The 24,056-nt window shown below is 34.8% G+C and overlaps 1 protein-coding gene across 2 annotated transcripts; it reads left to right on the top strand.

The window, feature by feature from the left end:
• Positions 1-671: 671 nt before the first annotated feature.
• Positions 672-22,554, top strand: LOC128209338 (spastin-like). 2 transcript variants are annotated; one of them, XM_052913333.1, is made up of 14 exons: positions 673-1,139; positions 6,573-6,656; positions 7,383-7,466; positions 9,757-10,098; positions 10,940-11,154; positions 11,913-12,039; positions 13,173-13,237; positions 13,766-13,912; positions 15,415-15,490; positions 16,772-16,863; positions 18,219-18,298; positions 18,579-18,701; positions 19,038-19,108; positions 20,333-22,554. In XM_052913333.1, the coding sequence occupies exons 1-14, from the start codon at positions 749-751 to the stop codon at positions 20,494-20,496; spliced, it is 2,061 nt and encodes a 686-aa protein (XP_052769293.1). In that variant the 5' UTR covers positions 673-748; the 3' UTR covers positions 20,497-22,554. The 2 variants fall into 2 exon arrangements, with proteins under 2 accessions (XP_052769294.1, XP_052769293.1); XM_052913334.1 differs by lacking the exon at positions 9,757-10,098 and having other exon boundaries at positions 672-1,139.
• The last annotated feature ends 1,502 nt before the right edge of the window (positions 22,555-24,056 follow it).

Here is a 24,056-nt window from a genome sequence, read left to right on the forward strand (position 1 = left end):
ATAGGGTCGTGGATGGACATGAGACATGTCATGAGGTTCGTGTGTCTCATATGTTGCCACACGGCGCGATCTTTGCTGGAATCCATAACACATCTCCCCGAGGTCTCACAAGTGCGACATGTTTCGTTCAGCAGTTGAGATTTGATCAGTACTTTAGCACCATCTATTAAGCACTTTCCTGGATGAATCTGATGCACTCGGTGATGTACATGGTTTGGAAAATTGCAGTGATAATCAATGTAAAATCCGTCCAAATCGAAGTCCTCTGGAATGTTGAAAGACGACAGGTAATTTTTCAATAAATTTGGCAACCCAAGATTGTTGACATTTTTCACCCGATTTAGAGTGACTGTTGAAAGCACTGTTGCTCTGCATATCTGTTGCAAACTTTTCACCCTTTCCCCATTCTCATCAAAGTCTTGAAATTCGAGTCCTCTTTTTCGCTTTCCATTTGTTTCATTAATATTATCCATTTTCACCTGTTCACTCCGACGAATTTGTCAACAATGAATGAAGTATACTGTACATGTATATTTGATTTCACGGCCAATCATATTTGGGATTTTCCACATGACGTCACTTTGCAAGCGGATTTCTCGGATGTTTTCGTGTAACGAAAAAAGGCGCAACAATCCGCATGACTAATACAAACAGAGTGGTTCCCGGTCTGTCTGCGAAAAAAGTTCATATATCTTCTTAAAACGGGTTCCATGTAAATGAAATGTAGAGATGGCGGCTCGTCAAGAAAATGAATCGCAAAGGTTTTGGGAGGACTTGGGGGCGTAGGAGACCTGAAAACAAATCCAAACCTCAGCCAACAGATCATACTGCTTTTCACCGTCGAAATTTCCGATTTCTTGCGGGGCCACTGCTGCTGATTTTCTCTTTGCTTAGAACAATTGCGTTTCAACTTTGGGTTGTTTTTGAATATCTTGGATGTAGAACCAGTGCTCTGACTCACAGAGCACAGAGGACTGGCTATCGTTGCCAAAGGGATGCAGAGACTGGTGTCACAATGACTTCCCGTGCACAAAGAAGTCCGGGTCCTGCAGATCCGGCACTCGCTATGCAGAAACACCACCACAGAAAGGCTTTCGAATACATCTCGAAAGCTCTAAAGATTGACGAGGAAGACAGTGGTTTGTAATTCAAATGATATTGTAGAATAATCTAAGTGGGATATTTCAACATGTAAGATACTTATAGCTCAGAATGTCTGAAGTCCATATATTAAAAGACGCAAGTCTTCATGATTTTTGTGTCATGTGATGGTTACCTACATGCATAAATGTGCTGAGAAGGTGTGTAAGCGACACAGTACTTAGCTCTGTAGAGCACTATCTGTAAATGAGGCACCCTGGGGTCGAGCCTACGTCTGACTGTACATTTTTGTCACCCCGAGATATACGGCCCCCAATAGGGATACATGAATGTATACTGTAGCTACTTTTGGTTTCTTCAAGATCATGTTAACCTTGTTCTTTTGCCTGAAAATTCACGGAAGAATTCCAACTTAGCAGGGGAGTCTGTCACTGTATCTTTACTTTACAGGTGTTTTAGCTCAGTTGGTAGAGCACTCGCCCTGGCAGACTTATTGTGTCCATAGTCATGATGATTGCAGCTTAGTTATTATTTGTCTCAATATTTGCAATTAAGAGTAGCTTCAAAATATTCAAATTGAAATAACACTTCATTGACCCCTTGACTAAATATTTCTTAAGAAAAAAACTCTCAGAAAGTGAAAAAGAAAGTTGAAAATTTTATATTAGAAATGAAAGAATGGACAGGTCTGTGTGAAGGTGTTTTTGTTTAGATGTTTGGGTTATACAATTAAAGATATGCTGGAAGAAAATGAATTTTTAGAAACAATCTATACTTATAATTCTGGGTTAATTTATTTTTATGTTAGTAGTGAGCATTTGAAAAGTCTCTACTTCTTGTGAGGCTTTTTGGTGGGATTTGAGATTATAATCACTGATATTTGCACCCCAAAATAATATTTTGCCGAACATATATTTTATTATCGAACAAACATAGCAAAAAGTACATCAGTTTCAGTGCAATGAGAGGTTGCAGACAACACTTTATGTCGATATGCATGCAACAGACACAATTTTTAATCAGATAACATCCAGAAACACATTAATTCTAGAAATACAATTTTTAATCAGATAACATCCAGAAACACATTAATTCTAGAAATATAATATTCAATCAGGTTTGAAAATATTTACTGTATTATTTGAAATAGAGAATTATACACAAACATTGTGGTTTTACAGTCTTCAAACTTTGAACTATTGTACCTTTGTTTAGATGTAAAGCGGTCATTAGAATCCTGAAACTATGTTGGATTGGTTAGACTACTATGTTACATGTACCATGATAACAGTTGAAATTGATGATATCATTAATATAGGCCAAAAATGAATAAATCTTGGTCTCCAAAAATAATAGGGTACTGTTACGGTAGACATAACCTTTTTTGTTCGATTCTTTATTTTTAGAGCTGGGATTCATCATTCTGTACCAAACCGTCGCCTATATCACTATTGTAGAAAGTTTTAAATATGAAATGGTAAAATTTTAAATGTTCACTCAAATATATATATATATATATATATATATATATATGTATATTTTTTACGAAATTACGAAAAAGAATCCACACTATATCAATAAATAAGTGCAGGGTCGGAAGGAAAAATTAGGTTCTGTCAGGTTTAAGTTGAAACAAACATTTTTTTACACCCTATTATTCTGAAAGAGACAGTAATTGGAATGTTTTGGATTCCACCAAATCAATATTCTATTTAATGGTCTTAAGTTGTGAACATAGGTGTTTACAGGGGCTTACATTAGCGGTGATGCAGGGCATTGCAGGCGTCCCTTGGAATAGAGGAATAAATAAGTACGGTCAAAGGTTGGGACAACAGTTCAAAGTAGGGGGCAAAGGGGATGGGGGTAATTCATTAACTCCATAGATGCGGTGTAACATTCAAATGATCTAGCTATACCCCTGGTCCAAGCCTTGCCTGATATGCCATGGTAGTAGGGTTTTAGCTGAAGGGTTATTATGGAAGGTTGTTGCACCCTGTCTTTTCAGTAGCACCCTTCTGCCCTCATGGAGACCAATATTAAAAAAAACACATGAGATAGTTAACAGTAATGCTATATAATGTGGAAATACTAGTGTTGGGAATTGGTTCCAGATCGACTATCAATAATCGGCTCCACTCAAGTAACCGATTATCGATAGTACAATCGATTTTTGACAATACCTTAATCGTATTTTTATTCTTGTACAATAACATGTAATCCTCTGACATATGCATAACATAAGAACCAGGTATAGTTGAGGCTCATTTATGTTATGCATATGTTTGAAGTTATTTAGTGTTGTTGTTGCTTTTGGCCATATTGTTAACAACTGAACACTTCCAAATGAATAAACAAACACAAAGGAGGAAATTGGCGGAAATTAACGAACGCAAATAATGAGAAGAAAGAAGAAAAAAAAATCGCCAATTTCAGGCCCAACCAATTGATTTTCAATTATAATCGATCATTGGAACATCACTAGGTAATACCATCATTAGCATCAGTGCCCCTCTTTGAAGCTGTGACTTTAGAACTGTTATGTCAGAGTTAAATCAAACATCAAAATTGATGAGGCCATGAAAGGTATTCTTGTTTAACTTGGTACGGCTTAAAAAACAACAACATTTAGTCTGGTTTACCTGACCCTACCTACAGAATAGGTGCTGACACTGCCGCTTTTATAGTCAGTTTGTAAAAATATGCATATGTTGTTTTTTTACACATATTTTTAAGTGTGTGTTTTAATATTTAGCTTAAAACCTTTAAAGCTTTATGCAGAAGTTTACTTTAAAACCATTCTCCAATGATGACAATAATGTTTTTACATAAAGCCTAATAAAAAAAACCCTACCTACCTTACCTGTTTTTGAAAGGGATGTTACCCTAACCAAACCATTTTTGGGGGGCTTAACCTAAAATATATTAGGAATTAACATACATGTTTCAACAGTACCTTGAGAAAAATGAATACAGTCATGTCAGCACAGTCAGCCCCTTGGGTGCAGTTTAAGATTATGTTAGCTTGCTGATTTTTTTTCGGGTTTCCCTAATATGGAATATATTCAGTCTCAGTTGCTACACATGTACAGTCTTAATTTAACAATTATCGTATTGATTTTGATTGAAAACATTGGATTTTATGTTTTTTCAGCTAAATATGGAAAGTTTGTATGAACCTGTAATAAACCTTCGTAATAAAACAGCAGAATATTTGCTTACCAGAAGCATTTGATTTTGTAAAAGCAAAAGGGTGCACATGTGGGTCTTCTGAGGACAAGGGATGGGGGCAGGGGGGGGGGCATGGAGGGGGGTTAGCCCTTATAAGGCAGGGGACAGAATAAGCAATATTTGATGAGTAGTTTTGCTTTACTAGACTAGCAATTGTGAATGCACATACAACCAGCTGAAAAACTTGCAGAGAAGAATGTTTTCTTGATAATTTAGTCAGAATTCGTCCAGCAATCATGAGGAATAACCAGAACTACTGCCATGCATGTTATAATGTTGATAAAATATCTCCATATATCAGAAAATCATTAATGTGTGCCTGGCAAGCTGCCATTATGTGCAATTTTACACCTGCTAAATATGTGGGTCAGTATTCATAAAATATTGTTTTTTCCTAACCCTAGTCAAGTTAAAAAAATATTATTGTCAAGTTTTAAGACATTTATGACCAATGATATACTAAAATTAAGGAAATTTGTTTTATTAATACTTGGAAGGAGCACTTTAAACAGACATTTATGTTTATTTCTTTGCAGAATTTTTGTTTGTTTATAAATTAATCAGACTATTTTCTTTTTAGAAAATCTTAAAATAGTTGCCAAAATGTATTATTCATTGCTAAATAGTGAAGGAAAACATGTCAGTCAGAGTTGAGTTTGGCTCGAGGAAAATATCGTGGATGTAGTGAGCTAAATGTTGTAATATACCCAGTATCTGATGTTCGAACTTGTCATTTATACCCCTCATGCCCAGAAAGAAGGGGAAAACAGCATGTTTTGTCAAGGATGTGTCAGTTACAAACACACATACACACAAATTGGTTGTGACAACATTTCGGTGTTGGATGCTATGAACAGCCTGCGGATAATCACTGATTGACAACGAGATTCAAGGTCATTCTGGTGTATTGTGGTTATTATCATTGATGTTCTTTGTTGCCATGTGCAGCATGTCAGATAATCATCAACTACCTCAGCGCATTTCAGTCTGATATTGGCAAGCTATCTATCCATATGAGTATGGTTAATATTTCATAATTGTCTCACAATTTTCTCATTGATTTCTCTTCCTACAGCTGAGTAAGACCATGATGTTTGTTCTGCTGTTATGATCTGTTATAGTCTTATCCTTGGTATTGGTTTCTTCATTATTTCCTGATCTTTGCTTGCTCTCTTAAATTCTAACACAAGAGAGCTGCAACAATGACCAATGAACATAATTATTTAGAAATACAAATCTGGTTCAGAATGGTGTTGGAAATCTTATACCGGTAATCTTACGAGTTGCTGGCCACCATTGTGTCTTTCTGATGTCTAATATTTCCTTGTTTTAGGTTGGCATAGGTAAAACAATACATGAAGCAGGCAATTTGCATAAATTTCAATGATTTTTCTTATTTTGGACTGTTCTATAAGAAATTTTCTCTCTATGAAGCATATTTCCATATTTATACAAGTATGATGAAAATCATACTGTGGCTAACTTCAGACATTATACTGGTATTATTAATGGTTGGTATACCAGCATAAATTGTTGCAGCCCTGTAACACAATAAATAAAACTTTTTAGTGAATTCCATACTTATTTATATGCAAGTCTTGGCATCATACATGTACCTTAAGGTTAGTTGTTCAGATATTAATTATTTAAAGTTAGTCAATTTTATGCAGCTCCATCTGAAAAATGTATTATTTCTATGAAGATAAGTAATTCCTTGCATTAAAGTCGTACATTATAATAGCACATAATACTCATAAAACATCTTAAGTCATTTCCTAACATAAGCTAATTACCTTAATTCAAAAGAAAAGGGTAAGACTTACTTACTAATGTTTTTAGCTTAAAAGTATGAATTTTCAATAAGTCATTGAAAATGAAGTACCCAGTACATTTTATATCAGAAATGATCAACTTTATTATATGATATTAAAGTGAGATTAAAGTGACATACTTAAATAAGGAAAAACACTTAAGTTAGGAAATGCTTTATCAGTTCTGGTCGAAATGCTTTATGAGTTCTGGTCGAAATGCTTTGTTCTGGTCGAAATGCTTTATGAGTTCTGGTCAAAATGCTTTATGAGTTCTGGTCGAAATGCTTTATGAGTTCTGGTCAAAATGCTTTATGAGTTCTGGTCGATGGCTTGTTAAAATGTAGATGCCAAGCACTTGTGTACCAATTCAGGCTTATTCTTCCATTTACTGTCTGTAAGAATATGTATACATTTTCTCTTCCCAATCTTCAGGTCGCAAGGATGTAGCTGTAGAGTTGTACAAGAAAGGCATTGCTGAGCTGCAGAAAGGCATAGCAGTGGAACTGAAGGGACAAGGTAATGCTGTTTACCGGAATGAGGCATAAATGTTGTTGGTCTTGGTGTCCTCTCCCTGTTTTTCTAGCGAATCTTTGGGCCATCTCTTGAAGAATCTTTGGAACAATTTCATACCTTAAAGAGATATTTAGTATAAGTATACCTCACTCTTATTCCCTATACAACATTAAGTAAACCTCAGTGGGCAACACATTTCACTCTTAATCCGCATTGTTACCTGCTGACATCATAGCTTTAGGCATGATTTTCCTTCTGTTTGGTCTGTGCCGTTTAGGCACTTAGCTAATATTTTGGTATCAGACAACAAGCAACGGAGAGGTTCACATCAATTCCCGAAAATGACTGATTTTAAAATAAATAAATAAAGTTTGTTGGGTATTATAAAATAAACACTGTCTCCCTTGAGTGCAACCGTGCATCTTGTCTACCCTCGGCACTCATTTTGGACCTCGGCTAATGCACCAATTAACAGAGTTGACTCAAGTGACAGAGTTATTTTGTGAAATGTGAAATAATTCCATTTGAAAGTCCCAAAACTCCTAAAAGTGGAAAATATTTAACAAGTTTAAGATGTATGACCATCAGATTGACTATGTCTCTCAAAATTGAAATCAGATCTGTTTATAAAAGGGACTGTTGTTTTTAGTTTAATTTTTCATGTTTGTTTCGGTAAAAACACACTCAATATATTGGCGTGTTGTAAACATGTTGTGTTCTTGACCACAGGTGAGGCGTGGGAGCGTGCTCAGCGACTACAGGGGAAGATGTTGACCAATCTGACCATGGCCCAGGATAGGCTTTCAGTGCTGGGTAAGCTGTCCATACAAGGGCCAGTTTTCAGTAAATTGATCTTACATGCCTTATTTATTCCATTCAGCCAATTGGTCAGCTAAATATACAGGCCAATCTAAATTCTAATCCAAAACTTAAGTTCAATCTATGTTGTTTGTTACATACAACCTCAGGACCCATTTCAAATATATATATTATCCTTATCCTTAGACATGCCTCATTGATTCCATTCAGTTTATCAATCAAGTATTTTCATTGCCCAATGAAAGCACTTGTACTGATCTTAAATTTAAGTTAAATCTTGGTCCGATCATGAATATGGCCCCAGAAGCGTAAAAAAATTCAAATTTAATCTAAGTTCACTATGTGAAATCTGTTTTCGCCTCAGCCCTGGTTCAATATTCAATAACGACTTGAGTCTGATTTTGAGACTTAAAAAAGACAGCAAAACTTCATTATACTGTATGATATTGTTATTAGATGAAAAATGTTTCTGTCGACAAACACTTAATAATTCATTGAATAAGAGGCCTGGTTTCCTGTACAGTAAGGTCTTTCTTCTGCATTTTGCACACACATGCCAATAATAATACACAATTTTGATAAAACCATCTGTAATAGTTTTACAAAATCTTTTTTTTATTAAGGGAATCCTTTCCTAAAAAACCATTGGCTGGTTTGTGTGTTGTACCATATTGTTCCAAATACAAGATTTGAATAATAAAAAAATAAAAACTCTCATTTTCGAATTGTAAAAAGTTTTATTATATAATTGCCTTTATTTTTCCCTGTTCAATTTTTAAGTATTCATGTTTTAAGGGTCATTTTGTCCAAAAGGGAGCTTAGACGTCCACACATATTGGAATGGTTAGTTAAAAGAGCAATGCTTTGTGATATCCTCACCCTTCACCCTAACCCTTATTCAGCTTTAGACCTTTAAAAGGGGTCATTGTTTTCCTTAAGCCTACAGCTTTAAATGTTAAATATGGCCAAGCAGTGCACTGTAAGTAGCATTTAATCATCATTTAAGAAGGATTATATGCAGTTCGCAAGTGTGTGGCTCTCAAAATACATGTACATGCTTTAAGTACATTCTGAATTGGGGGTTTTAATATCTCTTACAAAAGGGATGTTTTACTACATGTGGTATATCCCCACAACGTAGTGGCATTCATTAACATTTCTTAAATGAGAAGTCGCTCAAGATTTGGTCTGTCAGATAATCATTTCAGAAAACATAAATTGTATATAAAAAGTAAATTTTTAAAAACACAATGTCAGCACTAATTTTAGTAGTAAGTGAGATTACATTTAATTAAAAACATTATCGGACCTGACTTTATATGGGATGATGAAAAGGAATTTATAAGGACAAAAATAGTGTAAGGTCCATGGATGACGAGTGTAAGGTCCATGGATGACGAGTGTAAGGTCCATGGATGACGAGTGTAAGGTCCACGGATGACGGTATTAGTCCTGCGAGGTGAAAATCATAATATTGCCGCAATCTTATCAAGAAGGGTTCAACTATATCATGAGATCAATAAGTTCTGACGAATACTGGGCAAGTGTCAGAAATCAGATTTACATTTTAAATTGCAAATTACCGGTAATAAAAAGTCTGTTTTGACCTTTCCAGCTTTTTGTTTCAAAATATACTGTATTACAAACCAAGGATTTTTTAAAAAGATAAAAACAATTGATTGTATGTAAAATTATGCTTGTTCAGCATTATTATTATATATATACTTATAGCAATCCTCAAATTTAAATGACGCAATGCTGTTGGTCCAGAACTGGTCATGCGGTGACCCCATAATTTTCCATACTGCGTCACTAATCTTTATCGTGCCAAAATGGAATATCTTTTCTGATTCTGGTTAAAAAATGCAACATTGATCAATGTAAATAGGTTATCAATGTGATATATATATGTTACGGGGTAAGTTCACCCTCACCCAAAATGGTTTCCTTAGCCCCGTATATCCCATATTGGATGACCTTCTAACTCAGTAACCTATAATAATTAAAAATCTATCTTCACCATATTTCAGGAATTATGTCTGGCCGCTACCGCCACATTTGGTGAAATCCCTGACAACTTTTGTAGAATTCCATGATTCATTATTTGCATTTCATCACGATTGTTTACAGTTTTTTGTATGCAAATTGCTTAATGTTTTTTCCCATTATTTTGCTTCCAGTGTTTTTAATACTGAATTGTGTTTTAAATGTGTATTCGTTGCTTGTTTCGTGTCTGTAGCCTCTTATTTATTTTCATCAGTGTTGTCACTTTTCTTTCTGATAGACAAACTTTTGCAAGAAGAACAGAGATTTGCAAGTGATGCAAAAGGAAGTCCGGACTGTGGATTATATGGCCCCGGTCCTTCAGGGATTGACTTAAGAGGGGCAACCCACACTGACCCCAGATTAGCAGGGGCCTCCCCTGTATCCCCTAATATAACTGTAAGACAGCGAAGAGGGGCCACTGGCATTGGGGATAAGGGGGCAGTACAAAGCCCCAATGGCGTGAAACAGCATGCAGTACAAAACCCACGTCATGTGAAACCTTCCAGACAAACTGTGATACCCAAACCAAATGTGATAACAAATCCAAATGCACCGAGGTGCCAGCAGCCAAATGCAATGGGTTTGTACTGCTTTGATCGACTCTCCATACGCTTGCTATGTAACCATATTTTATTTTCTACTCATGTTGGTTTTGTAGTTTTAGCTTGTCTGTTTATTTGAAGAAAAAATGTCTTGGTATTGTTATAACCTTGGTGTCGTTGGCACCATAACGGCGTGCAAAAGCTGTAACGTTGGACATAATTCAAAAATATCTCAACCTATTCAAATAAAACTTGGTTGCCATGGAGACAATACGCACATGTGCAGCAATCCAATAATTATTATTTTTTTATATTTGTTGGATTTTTCCACTTTTTTTGTCAGAACAACCAGACAGGGATTGGTGTTTGTTCCACTTGGCTCCTGTTTGTCTGGTTATTCCAGTCACCTTTTGTTGAGAGCATAAATGGTCAGATAATGTTTCCTTAAAGGGACTTGCTCATGCTTTTTATTGTATGACCAAATGAAAGTATGGCAAATTGTAGGGAATTAAAAAACTAAGATACTGACGGCTGGAACCCTTCAACAAATGATAATATATTCTCAAATATTGTCCACTATTTTGAATAGCATTAGTAATGCTTTTTAACAAAAGAATTAAAGGTTAAGTTATCCTTATATTTGTGTATAAATTCTTGTGAGCGTATGGTTTTGTTGTAAGTTTTCCTATTTTTCCTTGACTGTACAGGGTATAGGTTGGTCCCCACTAAAACCAGAATATCTTTTTAATACTTAAAAGTGTATTTTTTTCTGCATTTTGGTTTGGTGAAATAGTTAGAATGTAAGGTTTTTTAGATGCATAACCGAGAAAAAAGTTTGCTTCCTTTATTTGCTTAATGGTGTCTAAAACCTGTTTTCAGTTACCAACAAGCCTCTGAAAATGAAGCAACCTATTGGTGTCCACAAGTCAAACACGCTTCCACGTAACTTTGGTACTACCCCCCGACGGGGAAGCGGTGATTCCTCCCCCAGGGGCTCCCCCTCCAGCTCACCCCACCCGTACAGGAGGGGCCTCGATGGTCAACCAGCCAACAACTCTCCTGGGAGGGGCCCTTACAGGCAAAACTCTACGAAGGTAGGAGGATCCCTTTTTATTGTTAATGACGATGTGAATACATATTTTTAAATATTTAAGTCCAGTCAACACTAACTGTCTTTTCTCTAAATTCCATGTACAATATAAAAGACAATGCAATTGGAGTCTTACATTTAAGAAAAAAATTGTTTCAGTCATTTACGTGGTAGACAGACCAATTAAATTTGAAATTGGAAAAATAAGCAAAAACTGCAAAAGATACATAATACAAATGATGTAATACATTAGTAAGTTGATTCACAGCGTTGTACACAATGATATCAATTTTATGAAAGTTTTGACTATTTTCTGTTTTTCTTGCATCGTAACTAACATCTGCTGTCTAGTACCTTATATATAGAAGATATAACATGTATAGAATTAATATGATATAAGTAAAAGTACAAGAGATATAAAACAGTGTAACATCTGATCGTAAGAATATATTCAATACAAGGGTAGAGTCACATGTTGCTTATTTTTATAATTTATATGCCTAAAAAGGATTTGAAATGACCGTTTATTGCAGTTTTTCAAAAAAAAAATGGTCAAATTGTATGCGAACAAAAACAATGTTGAAATTGTGTCCCAGTCCCGTATGGGATGATGTTTTATTGGATAGTGAAACCGGGCTAAAATTTCAAATCTGAAGAATATCAAATTGTTATTTCACTGTTTCAAACATCATTTTTATTTTACTGATAAATTTCTATAATTTTCTGGAAAGCATAAAATAATATATGTTGTTGAACTTGCAGGGTACTGCTGAGCGACGGGGAAGGGACCCTAAATCACTAAAGCTTAAAGGGGTTGATAAGAAGCTAGCCGAGACCATCCTAAATGAGATTATTGACTCGGGACCCGCTGTAGCATTCCAGGATATAGGTACAGTCCTACTTCAGTCATCCTTATTTTTTTGAGTGTTACCTTCATTAGCTGAACTCAGACTGTTTTTTTAAGAAAAAAAGTGGCGCTATTGTTATAGTCATGGTGCTGTTGTCAGTGGCGTTGATGAGCGAAATATTTAATCTTAGCCATGAGTGAAAAATCTTGCTACACATGTTTCCAGAGACATTGGGGTCAATCCTATCAATGTACCTACAGCAAAATATGTTAAAGCTGCACTCTCACAGATTGACCGTTTTGAAAACTTTTTTATTTGCCTTGGAATGAGGAAATTTTTTCGTGAATGTCTGGAAACCAGTGCTACAAGACTGCTGACAAAAAATCAGATCCTAGCCTTCATATTTACGTTAGAAAATTGATGTTTTATGCTGATAAATTCATTTTTGGATTAGGCATAAAACTCTATTTCGAACTTTAATATTAAAAAATGCTATCTGATATTTTGTCACCACCATTATATCACTGGTTTCCAGATATTAACGCAAAGATTGGTTCATTTTTTGCAGTTTTAAGATCAGGAATTTCCATACCATATTGAGTTGAACCTGTAAATAAAATCTTGGGTTCTAAATTGATTTTAAAACTACCGGTACTAAGAAATATTGATTCGAAAAAACGATCATGCAAAAACTTGCATTGATCAGATGGCCCAAATATGCACATGTGTAGCAAGGACTTTTACTCTAGCTTAATAATTGTCGAGTTATGCCCCTTGTATGCCTGGGAAGAAAAGATGATTTTTATCATTCACTCTGCAGCACTCCTGTTTTGAAATCACATTATTATTCACAGAAGTCCAATTGTGTGATTTCCATGTTTCTACATTTCTTGGTAAAACAAGTTTCATAGTTTTTACCTGAAAAAAAGAAATCGTACATATGTTTTCTACATTCTTGTTCACCAGAGTTACGTGCCTTTCACCTGAGTTAGATTTTATCACGATCGAACCTCTGAAGAATGAGAATGGTTTTCTTTAACCCAATATTTTTTGTGACATTAACAATGATTTTAAGGGCATTAGAAATGGCTCTTGAATGATAAAAAAAAACGTTAAAATTGAAAATAGGGAATAAATGTTCCAAATAATGTTAATATATGTTTGTAAATTATAGCCGGTCAGGAGACAGCCAAGCAAGCCCTACAAGAGATAGTCATTCTACCAGCTCTCAGACCAGAGGTAAACCTACCTAAACATCACCTAAATGTGACAGAGTTCTCTAGTGGTATAGGTGTCCGCCTCTCACTCAAGAGGTTGTAGGTTGTGATCTCTACCAGGGTGAGAGTTGTTTAGCAATTTAGTTGCCGCCTCTCACTCAAGAGGTTGTAGGTTATGATCTCTACCAGGGTTAGAGTTGTTAAGCAATTTAGGTGCTGCCTCTCGCTCAAGAGGTTGTAGGTTTGATTCCAAACTAGGTGTACTTTCTAACACTCTCTCAAGAAGGACACAAGTTCTGGTTTATATCCAGAAAACAGACTAAAGAGTGCTTCACACAGCTTTCAGCAGCCAAATATAACCAGTTAAGTTTTTGGTTTCGTCAAAGTTATCCAAATATGTTTCTACGATAATGATTGGTCAGCATTCATCCAATAATAAATACTAACCAATCAAATCATTTTAAACGCAATGATATGCTGACATTTTGTTTTGCTGTATAAAAATTGTGTAACAAATAGGTATAAGCAATTTCATTCCATTGTATTTCAGTTGTTTACTGGTCTGCGAGCACCAGCGCGCGGCTTGTTGCTGTTTGGTCCGCCAGGGAACGGAAAAACCATGCTTGCGAAGGCCGTAGCCAACGAGTCCAACGCCACCTTCTTCAACATCAGTGCCTCGAGCCTCACCTCCAAATGGGTAAGACTGCAGTTTTGAATAAGGGCTATTCCATTTAAACTAGGGATGAAAACCGGATAGCAAATTGGTATTCGGATATTCGTATCAACTATCCGAATACTATCCGGATACTCGTATGAAATTGTTGTCTAAGAATGAGTACACCTTGTTATATAACGTTTACCCTCTACTATGTACACCCTTTATCATATCATATGAAATAATAGTACACTTCAGTTGGTATCCGTCATAAGCTTGATGTGTTTTTACTAATCTGTTTTACGTCATTATTGTTTTAAGTCGTAAACAAATACGTTACATCCATTGTGTGTCATACAAATGTGTCAAAAGGAATGTGGAAGGCAGTCATGTACGACCCAGTCCGTCACTGCTCAGGTTATCCTCTCTGTCGTGGCAGCCTGCATCCTCGGAGGGGTGGAAACGGTGACGTCAAGTGTCGTCTGCTTCAGGGGGGTCTTAGACGGAGTTGATGGCGGACTGCACACAGGATGCTTCTTCATGTGATTCCTTAGATTTGAAGTCCCACCACAATACACAAGTTTCACACTACACAAGTTACACACAACACTTTTACCATCCTCAGTTTTAGTGAAATACTTCCAAACACTAGAAGTCACTTTCGGAGGCATAGTTCCAGTTTTGACAAGATTGCTCAATTGATAAACTTTGAAACGATGTTAACTGATTGGGAATAAAATAGAAATGAAACGATTTTTTTCTAATAATTTTATTCAGACATCAATACTTGATTTATGCATATTCATTAAGATAATTGATTGGTTAATAATCTACTGATTGCATGACGTTACTTTGTGATTGTACAGTTAAATCCTATGGATTAATGCACATATCATATACGTCATCATTGATGTCAACTACTGCCAATTAGTCCCAATTAGCCACTTCAGAGACCATAAACAACACTTGTTTTCATAAACAGGACCATGGACCCTTCAAAAGATGCAATCTCGCGCCTTGTGCAAACAACCAATTAATAGCAGACGGTTTATGACACCCATCACGCTTCGCCAATCAGTCTGTGCAGCACCTGAAACAGTCTAAACGCTAAGATGTTTAAGACCTACACTTATTAATCAACCATTTTAACCGCATAATTTATACAAAAAATATTAAGAAAATTATACGAATATCCGAATACCAATATTAGTATCCGAATACCAATCTAATATCCGGATATCCAGATATTCGGATATTCGCTTCCATCCCTAATTTAAACATATAACCCCTGGTGGGAAGGCACTTTTACATTATGCCATCCCCCTATAGAAGCAAATTTACCCTTGTGGGGTCAAAACTAGCGAAAAAAGAGACCCACCTATATATTATTTAAATAATTCCCTTCCCCCCATGGGTATATATTTTTTACTGGAATAGCCCTAATATTAACATTATATTTGAAAATATAACCTCAAAACGGTTGCCGCTGCACTTAATATAATATTTAGTTGGATGGAATGATGCCATGTTAATTTTTTTTACAGGTCGGTGAGGGGGAGAAACTAGTTAGAGCCTTGTTTGCTGTCGCCAAAGAGTTACAGCCAGCTGTTGTCTTCATGGGTATGTTATCGATGCCATTGAGATATTTTATGGTATTCAATGTGCAAATCATTTCATTGCAATATTGGCAGTAATGTTATATTGTAATCTACGGTAAGACCACATATACAAAGGGCCAAAAATGCTTTCAGATAAATATGTTAGTTTCCATATTTGCTTTATGTTTCAACTGAAATCAAAGGTGAAAATATCCCATTTTGCAATATTTCAATGATATGAACATGATGGAACATTTTTAACATATTAGACACATTTAAAATTCCTAGAATTGAGTAACAGATACTAGCATAAGTTGTACAAATACTTGACCGAAAAATAAACTAATTTTAATTGACAAACACATTGACCTGGTGGATTGGTTCAAATTATTCTAGCCAGTCATTGTTCTGGGCAAAGACATTGAGACTTCTTCCCGATGACAAAATTCTTATAAATGAATACTCTGAATTTTGATGATTTGCACATAAAAATGAAATTTCATATTCTCTGATATTGACTAAAAATATTCCCCAATTTTGTTATGAAGTCTTCATGTTTTAAGTTTAGAAACAAAGTGTTTTGATTGGACTGTAAAAATAAATGACCAATGGACTGAATGGCATCACTGAGGACATGGATAAAAATGTTTTAAAATACTGCCCACTTTTTTTTATTGTATAATTTGCATAACATTAACCTCTTCAGAGATTTAAGAGATTTTAGGCTTGACATAGGAATTGTCTTTATGATTAACACATTAAACCATTTTTCATTTATCAAAATCAAATTTAAGTGTGTTTTTTGGCTGATGGAAATGAGCTACTCAAGCCTGTAAAGCTCAAGAAGTTTCTAGAAATTGGGGCAAGGGGCAAAAGTCAATATAATTTTTATCCTTAAACACGCCTCAATGATTCCATTCAGTCTATTGGCCAGTTATTTTTACAGTCCAATCAAAACACACTTATTCTTACATATACCTCAGTGATTACATTCAGACTATTGGCCAGTTATTTGTACAGTCCAATCAAAACACACTTATTCTTAGATATGCCTCAAGGATTCCATTCAGTCTATTGTCCATAATTTTTTACAGTCCAATCAAAACACACTTATTCTTAGATATGCATTAGTGATTTTATTTATTCTGTTGGCCAGTTTTATTTTCTGGTTCAATCAAAACACTCAGATTCCACTTTTAAACTAAACTTTGGTTCCAAGTTAGTTATTGAAAATGGCCCCAGATCTGTACATGTGTGTGTGTGTGATAGAGTTACGTTATACATTGAATTGCTCTGATTACAGATGAAGTAGACTCACTGCTGTGTGAGCGGAAGGAGGGAGAAAATGATGCCAGCCGTCGACTCAAGACTGAATTCCTTGTTCAGTTTGATGGGGTAGGTACCTTCATGTACTTTTATCATACTAATGTTTACAATTGCACACGTTAATTCTTGGATAACTGTTAGATTTTCGGCTATGTTGTTTTGTGTGCAATATCTGAGTAAAATTACAATTTTGCTTTTATTTTAAAGCTGAATCTAAAAGTTATACTGGTAATTTAACTAAATCAATTGTAACGACCACCAAACGCAACAGAGAAAGAGAAACCTGGGTCAAACTTTAAAGACAACAAAATTGGTTTATTAATAGTTTTACAAAAGTAGAATAAAAGATCTTGCCCTAAGTCCAAAAGTAAAAGTGGGCTAGACAATAACGATATTTCCCAGGATCCTGAAGCAAGAATTAAAATCGTACATCTTCATAAAGTTAGCTGTCTGAAAAATTGCTAATTTCGCCTTGTTGCAGTACTAAATTTTCATGTGATTATAGTTTTTTTAAGCAGTCTATACCTGTATCACCAAGAATTTCACAATCATTAAGTATGTTTAAGAAAGCTTTTGAATTCTTTATTTTATTATTTTAGTGTCTAACAGTTCTATAAGTGTCTTCTTAAAAAGAAAACATATATTTTTGGTTCCTATATTATTTTCTGCCATCAATTTATGGTGTCAAACCGGGACAACTGACCTTGAGGTTATGGCGTCACGCTATGACATTTGGTGGACTTGGGATACCGAGAGTTAGTGTCAAATGCTGAATGTCTTCACTGGTCACTGGTATTGACTTATGAAAATTGAACACACCTTATGAGCACTTTTTAAAATCCAACAACTGGTTAAGAATAATTGCCACTAAAGGTTAAAATGTAATCCTTATAGAATATTTTAATTAAATCTAAGATTTTGAAAATGTACAAGCACTGGTGAAACTTTTGTAGAAACTTTAGTTTTACCCAAAAGACAAAATGGTAGGGGAAGTTTGTCCATTTTACCAAATAAGATTGTTCAAGAACATACTACAAGAATCCTCAGGAATTTTCTCTCAAATTTTATAAGAATTTTGTTTATTCTTATACTTCTATACATGGATAAATAGGAAATTCTGAATCATTCCACAGAAATATCATATCCAAAAAACATAATTAACTTAAATGAATCTACATCACCTAACAATGTAACTAGCCTATTAAACAATAAAGTACTGGATTTAAAATCCATATACATGTACATGCAACACTATTGATTTAATATCCCTTGAAAAATACCTGGTTATCTCCCTTGCACAGCAAAGGCTTTTCCAGCAAATACTGAGAGGTTTTTATGAAAATTTGATAAAAGAAATAGTGACATCACATATAAACCAATTAACCTGTTACAATGTTACTGACTTAAAGTATGTGTTACTGCAGGTTGCTGGGTCGTCTGATGACAAAGTGCTGATCATGGGGGCCACAAACCGACCACAGGAGCTGGATGATGCCGTACTAAGGTCAGTGTCCATTGTAATATGTGATGGTGCTAAGAGTCATTTTAGACTTAATTTACAAATACATAGTGATACAAAGGAAGTATTAAACAATAATTCTGATGCACTTAATAACATTTTCGTTAAATAAAGCAACTGCCTGAAAGAGAATAACAGTGTTGCCAAATTTAAAATGTGATAGATATTACAGCTTGATGAGAAGTGAAAGAGGAACTACAATGTAGCTGAAATAAGTATTTACAACCTGACACTTTTATAATGTAAGCCATATATTCCCCCACAGGAGATTCAGCAAGCGAGTGTACGTGAGCATGCCGAATCAGGGTACAAGACTGCTACTGCTACGCCACCTACTGGCCAAACACAACAACCCTCTCACGGGGCGGGAGCTAGATCACCTTGCTAAGTATGAACTTGGTTTAAATACACTATAGTTTTTCGCTTGTCTATTTCCCGGCCTGGCACATGTAAGTTTGGTTTGTGATCAACAAGCCAGACAAGTGGGTTTTCACCGGGTACTCCGGTTACCCCCCACAACTTAAGACCACACTCTCGTGTAACATCCTGCCACCAAAATGATAAATATAATTTTATAATAAAAACTTGTTTTACAATTGTAAATAAGTTTAAACTAACGTCTCCTGTAGGGGCAATACATTGGAAGATGCACTACCCTCACAAATAAGATAAATATATTACTTATAATAAAATAAAAATGTTTCTTGTAATTGCACTTTTACAGGTTAACCGAGGGCTACTCTGGCAGTGATTTAAATGGCCTTGCTAAAGATGCTGCCTTGGGACCAATCAGAGGTAACGTAACAGGGATGTGATTGGTCCAGGAGATTTCTTGTTGATTTTGGGTGATCTTTTAAAGCTGCACTCTCACAGGTTGACCGATTTGATAACTTTTTGATTTTTTGTCTCAGAATCAGCTGTTTTTCGCATCAGTGTTTTCATATCAGTCATACAGGATAACACACAATAGAACCGATCTCAAATTTTCATTTTTCTTAAACTGTAAGTAATGCTTTAAGTTATCAAACATCAATTTACGAGCGTAAAATTAAGTTCTGTGATCTGATCTTTTATACGCAGCCTGATACCACTGGTTTTCAGATAATTATGCGAAATTAGGCTCATTCCAAGACAAAAAATTAAAGGTTGTCATACTGTAATAGTAAATCTGAGAGAGTGCAGCATTATTTGCCGTTAGTAATGACAATCCAGTATGCTACAAATTTGATATGAGGAAAGCCTTCAAAATGGCTTCTTAGTAGTCAGATTTGAAATGGTTCAGTCGTTAAGCTGCAAAGGGCCATGATTACGATTAGTCTGGAGCCCAAGCCTAGAATCATACTTCGAAAAGGAGTTTAGTTCTAATTCTGCTTGTCTTGAATCAGGTGAATTATATGTAGACCCAGGGGTCGACACTAACCATTTTCCCAAGGGATCCTGAAGGGACACCAACATCTGAAATCCCGGGATCCCGTTAGTGTCGAACACTGTGTAGACCCATCTTAAAAAAGATTGCATGGTTTTGTGCTTAAATGAGTTACTTATTATACATGTGTCTGCATACAAAGAGTGAGTAATTTTCTCGCTTTCTTCAATGAAGCGTAAGATATGATCATTTTTATTTCACAATGATGAACAAATGATATAAGCTCTGTAGAGCTCTGTAGAGCTTTTATAGCGATAAAAAGTAAACTTTTACTTTTGCTATGATCATATGATTTAAATCCGTTTGCCATTTCTTGGTGATAATCAATCCCTGTCCGAATCAACAACAGAGTTTCAAGCGGTGAGCGGGACTCTCTGATCCAGAGTCTGATCCGCTAACCACTCTGCCATTGATTTAAATCCGTTTGCCATTTCTTGGTGATAACCAATCCCTGTCCAAATCAACAACAGAGTTTCAAGTGATAAGTGGGAACCTCTGATGCAGAGTCTGATCCACAAACCACTCTGCCAATGTAATCCAGGTCTTATTTTGTGGTTCTGTTTTACCCTTAAAACTCTACCATCTATTTTCAGAGCTCTCCCTTACGGAGGTCAAAGAGGTACATGCAAACCAAGTCAGAGGAATCAAAATGGCCGACTTCCTGGATTCATTGAAGAAAATACGCAGAAGTGTGAACATTGAGTCGTTGAACAAATATGTGGAATGGAACAACAACTATGGAGATATGAATGTTTGAAGGACAAAATCAGAGAGATTGGGTAACATTGTGCCAGCAAATCATGCAAACATTTAAGACTTTGATGATGTATTAGAAAAAAAATAGTTATCAAAAATATGTTGAATTTTACATTTTTTTGTACAGGTAAAAATTTAAATGGATTCAAATATTAATTGTAATGAACTAATATTTTGTGAAATGTATTTCTTACATGAACAAATAGCAGTTTGAAAATTTTGAAGCTGATACATTTGTTAATATGCCAGTTACATGCTCCTACATGTACTGTCAGTTATTGGCCTAATAGAAATAATGAAATTATATGTGCATCACACAAGTAATTTACATGAATTAGGGTTTCAGAATATTTGTTAATTGATTATTGTTTTCAAAATGGGAGATCAAACATGTATTTGAATTGTTGAATGATGACCAATTCTAGATTTCAAAAAAACTCAACGTAGAAAAAGGGCAGAAAATAGAATGACTTTTTCTCATTTACTATCTTTAACTTAATATGACTTTGTCCAGTATTCATTGTTATGCTTTTATGGAATTTGGTGGTTTTCAAAGATTTGTTTTGATTGCTTTGACCGTAATAACTGTTTGCTCGTCTGTTCTTTAAAACACAACAAGTTGAGTTATATTCCAGCCTCGGTGTATTCAGCCTCGTCAGTGTAATTGTGCACAAATTGTAATCTTTGCCTGAACTCCAAAACCGTTCAATTTATTTTATTTAAAACTTGGTACACTACTTGCTACTTGTAGACAATATACACACGTACAGCATGGCCCATAACTCTGGCTTTAATTATTGTTGAGTTATGTCCCTTGATAGTTTGAAAAAGTTTTGCCAAAACTTTAACTTGGCCATAGCTTAATGACCATCCAAGACATTCCCATGAAACTTGGTAAACTTGTTAGTTAAGTCAAGAATTGTCAAGTTATCCCCTTGATAGTTTGAAAAAGTCGTGCAAAATATTATGTTTGCCATTACTTTATAATAATTCATGATATTCTTAAAAAAAATGTATAAATATTATCAGTGAGAATGTTTAGATTTGGAGCAAGGCTTATAAATATTCCTTTAAAGCTGCACTCTCACAGATTGACTGTTTTGAGAACTTTTTAATGTTTTGTCTTGGAAACAAGTGATGTAAGATTGCTGACAAAAGATCAGGGATGATATTCATAAACTATCTTAAGTCACTTTCCTAATTTTAGTATCTCTTTAGTCATATGAAATAAAATATAAAGAATTTCCAAGATACATTATTTCCATTGACCTTATTGTAATAAACACACTTTAATGTTAAAAACAAGAATTCATTTCTTTTAATTTGCCTATGAAGAATTGAAGAAATTGACTTAATTTAGGAAATGACTCGATATTTTTTTTTGAATATTTCCCCAGATCACAGTTTTTCATATTAACATTTAAGAATTGACACTAAATGGCTAAATTTGATACTAGTGTTTTAAGAAAAAAGGATTTTTTGACAGTTTCCCAAACAACAGAGATCTCTATTATTGTGAGTTATTTTATGACTAAATTGAAGACATTGATACCAAAATCAGCTGATTCTGAAGCAAAAACTATTTTTTATCAAAACTCAATTTGTGAGCGAGCAGCTTTAATAAGGCTCAAGCTATGCCCCTTATGGACTATAATGAACAGATGTACGTCCGCAGCGCACTTGTCTTTATGGTATGTCAGCCTTAGCTTGCTTTAAAACATAACAAAAAATAAAGTTTTATAATAGTAATTATAAAACAAATAATATCAAAAAATATATATTAAAAACATCATTATCGTGAAAAAGTAAAAAAATTCTCACCCATACGGACAATTACTTACTACAGCATATTACAGGATGGGTGATCAGGTGATTTTTAGGCAGCATACATTTTGAGCCATGCATTACTATTTTGTTTCGTTGTATTTGTCAATAGTCAATAATGTTATCGTGGTAGCCTGTTTCGTCTTTTCTACTTTTCCAATAGTACTGCTATTGTTGAGTTTATGAATTATGTTTATATTTAATACTATGTATTATAAGTAAACCTTACATGTAATGGAGTTTGTTTTGCTTTTTAAGTATTTGTATAAGGTCAATAGAACTTTTTAACGAAAAAAATGGAGCAGGCGCGTCACTTCATTGGTTGATACAATTTCAGGTACTTAAACACACCCAAACATGTTAAAATCTCCACACCATATCACCCCTGTGCATGGGCAAAATTACTAAAGAATGAAAATGATTAAAACAGTTGACTGATCAGGTTAAAGTCATATTGAACAATTAATGCCGATAAACTGTAATACATATTTGAATAAAATGCCATCCCATTAGACAAAATTGAATTTTAAATACTAATTTAAGAAAAACAAAAATTGCAGGACTCTACTTTTACGTAAACTGTGAATATTCTGATATTTTTACACAAGGAAGACGTTTTCATTGTTTGAAAATGCTGTTTTTTCTTAAATGTGCTGAGTGAAACATGTTGAATTGCATCAACTCTACAAAATGGAGACACATTATGTCAAATTTTTACTGGAGAGTCCAAAAACACTTGTCATATCCGTACTCTCATTGGATGAAATTTCTTGTAGAATTTCAAATTCGTACTTATGATAATGTATGCTGACAATCTTAAAATTGAGACTTCACACTTTTAGCAAATAAACTTAATAATAGTTTCTTGTCAATCAGTGTTAAAATCATGATCGTAATTCTTTTTTTCCCCGAAGAAATGGTATATATTTACCTTCCAAAAGCGGCTTTAAACCTGCACTATCACAGATTGAATATTTTGGCAACTTTGATATTTTTTGTCTTGGAACCAGTTAATTTATTTGACTATGCATCTAAACCAGTCATATAAGACTGCTGACAAAAAATTAAATCGCAGATTTGTATAGTTTAAACATTAATATTTCATGCATTTTTCTTAAACTGTTTTTAAGGCCTTTAGCCATTAAACATTAATTTTTGGACGTAAATATGAAAATCTGCGATCTGATCTTTTGTTAGCATTCTGATATCACTGGTTTGCAGATATTTACGCAAATATTGGTTAATTCCAAAAAAAAGGACAAAGTTGTCAAATCGTTGAATCTGCGAGAGTACAGCTTTAAAAATGAATATATTTTGCATTAAGAGTGTATGTTGTCACCGTGCTGTTCTTACAAGTGTAATCTACAGCTATGATTTAATTGGTCGTTTTTGTGAAATCAAATTAAACGAGACATGTATGAGGCCGCCTTTTCAGTAGTTAGTTCCTGGTTATACGTCAAAGTATATGCTAAAACGCTGATAGCTGCAGTTAGCTTTTTGATATAGAATGTATCGACATGCTATGATGGATGTTGAATTTGTTTTAAACTTCACATTACAGATGGGTCGTCCATGATCATTCAGTGCTTCAAAAACTTGAAAGCAGTAGTTTAAGCCCTTTCATTTAACTTTTGTCTGCCAGGGCAAGTTTTCTGAAAAAAGTGTGTGGCATCCATCTACAACAATTATGCATCCAATTATATATCTCCATGAGCTCAGCATCTGCGTTCAAAGACT

This window comes from Mya arenaria, chromosome 11, assembly GCF_026914265.1.
Source record: "Mya arenaria isolate MELC-2E11 chromosome 11, ASM2691426v1".
Taxonomy (NCBI): Eukaryota; Metazoa; Mollusca; class Bivalvia; order Myida; family Myidae; genus Mya; species Mya arenaria.